General features: G+C 45.9%; 1 protein-coding gene across 1 annotated transcript; it reads right to left on the bottom strand.

The window, feature by feature from the left end:
* Nucleotides 1-548: 548 nt before the first annotated feature.
* LOC121145403 (olfactory receptor 51I2-like) lies at nucleotides 549-1,496 on the bottom strand. The gene has a single exon (XM_040964217.1). The coding sequence runs from the start codon at nucleotides 1,494-1,496 to the stop codon at nucleotides 549-551; it is 948 nt and encodes a 315-aa protein (XP_040820151.1).
* Between the last annotated feature and the right edge of the window lie 209 nt (nucleotides 1,497-1,705).

Genomic DNA, 1,705 nt, shown 5'->3' with positions numbered 1-1,705 from the left:
ATCTGAAATCAGTCACACTGCATTTCTGTGATAATGAACACCCAGCCCACGGTCACTGCTTTGTGCACATTTGTCCTCTTGCTAGTTGTACAGGTCCATAACCATATTACCAAAAGTCCTGCAGTTGCTTTCCAGTTCATTCAGCAATAATCCCACCCTGAAGTGATGCTCAATATTCTCTTGGTTTTTTTTTTTTCATGGTACAGTTCCATAGGCTCAGGGATTTCGCCTGCCACTCTCCCCATTTCCTCTCTCCCCACTCAGCTGACAACAGTCACAAGTCCCTCATTCTGCTGTTTGCTGTAGGGGAGATCACTTTTTGCTTCTAGAAGACCCCAACTTAGCTAATTTCTCAATAAGACCCAAAGTGGTTCTACCAGGTTAACATTACTATCTGCACATTTGTCCTTCAGTGTAGATTAAAATAAATGACCATTGATTCTAGAATTTGAAATGTAACAACAGCTTTTCCCAGATTTACCCATGCTTACTCTGGCGTCTGGCTCTCCATCCCCAATGATCATCTAGTGCTTTTAGATCTGCCAGAGTCAGAACTTGACTCTGAAGAGCATCTTGAGAAGTCTGCGCCGGATCTCCTTTGTCTTAATGGAGTAGATGATGGGATTGAGCATGGGAGGCACAAAGAGATAGAGAATGGACATGAGGATATGAACAGCATGGGGCAGGCCAGCTCCAAAGCGGTGTACAATGGAAACGCTTACCATGGGCACATAGAAGATAAGCACAGCTAATATGTGTGACACACATGTGTTGAGTGTCTTGAGGCGTTCCTCTCGAGAAGCAATGGCTAACACTGACCGCAGGATGAGGACATAGGAAATGAGAATCAGGGCAGAGTCCAGGCCAAAGGTGAACAAAACAACAGATAGCCCATAGTGGCTGTTGATGGAAACATCAGTGCATGCCAATTTAATCATATCCACGTGAAGGCAGTAGGCATGGGAGAGAATGTTTTGTGGGTGGCAGAAGGGCAGTCTGTGCAACAGCAGTGGGAAGACCACAATGAGGGCGAAGCTGCGGAGTACAGTACTCAAGCCCATGGCTACAATGCGGACGTTGGTGAGCACTGTAGCGTAGCGTAGAGGGTTACAGATGGCCACATAGCGATCGAAGCTCATGGCAAGAAGAATGCCAGATTCTGTCCAAGAGAAGAGGTGAATGAAAAACATTTGAACCAAGCAGGCATTAAAGGAGATCACTCGAGCACGGAAGCACAGGGCAGCCAGGACAGTCGGCAATGTGGAGAGCGACACACCCAAGTCATTGACTGAGAGCAGGGACAAGAAGTAGTACATGGGCTGGTGCAGGCTTTGCTCCTCCTTGACAATAAGCAGGATCAGGCCATTGCCCACGATGGAGATGGTATAGAAGAGAAGAAGAGGGAGGGACAACCAGGGTTCCAGGGACTCCATCCCTGGGAACCCGGTCAGTATAAAGCTGGGACTATCAGAGCCATTGATCCTGAAGTTGCCCATGAAAAGCCAGGGACATCAGTCATTAGTCAGTTAGAACTTTGGAGAAACTACATCATCATTGTCTCATTCTAGGAGAAGAAAGCAGAATTTAGTTTTATAAAGTGTGATTACACATACATTTTATTCTGAATTTCACTGGGGGAGTGATCAGGAAGTTAGAAAATGCTATCCGGTTAAAAAGAAATTTCATTCTTTCACCTCTTTCAGAT

Source organism: Ochotona curzoniae, unplaced genomic scaffold, assembly GCF_017591425.1.
Source record: "Ochotona curzoniae isolate NIBS_2020 unplaced genomic scaffold, NIBS_Ocur_1.0 scaffold_3223, whole genome shotgun sequence".
NCBI lineage: Eukaryota > Metazoa > Chordata > Mammalia > Lagomorpha > Ochotonidae > Ochotona > Ochotona curzoniae.
Note: the sequence above shows the minus strand (reverse complement) of the source record. Positions and strands in the feature narration are given on the sequence as shown.

Coding starts and splice junctions, on each gene's coding strand:
- LOC121145403 (XM_040964217.1), bottom strand. CDS start 1,496: ATGGGCAACTTCAGGATCAATGGCTCTGATAGTCCCAGCTTTATACTG.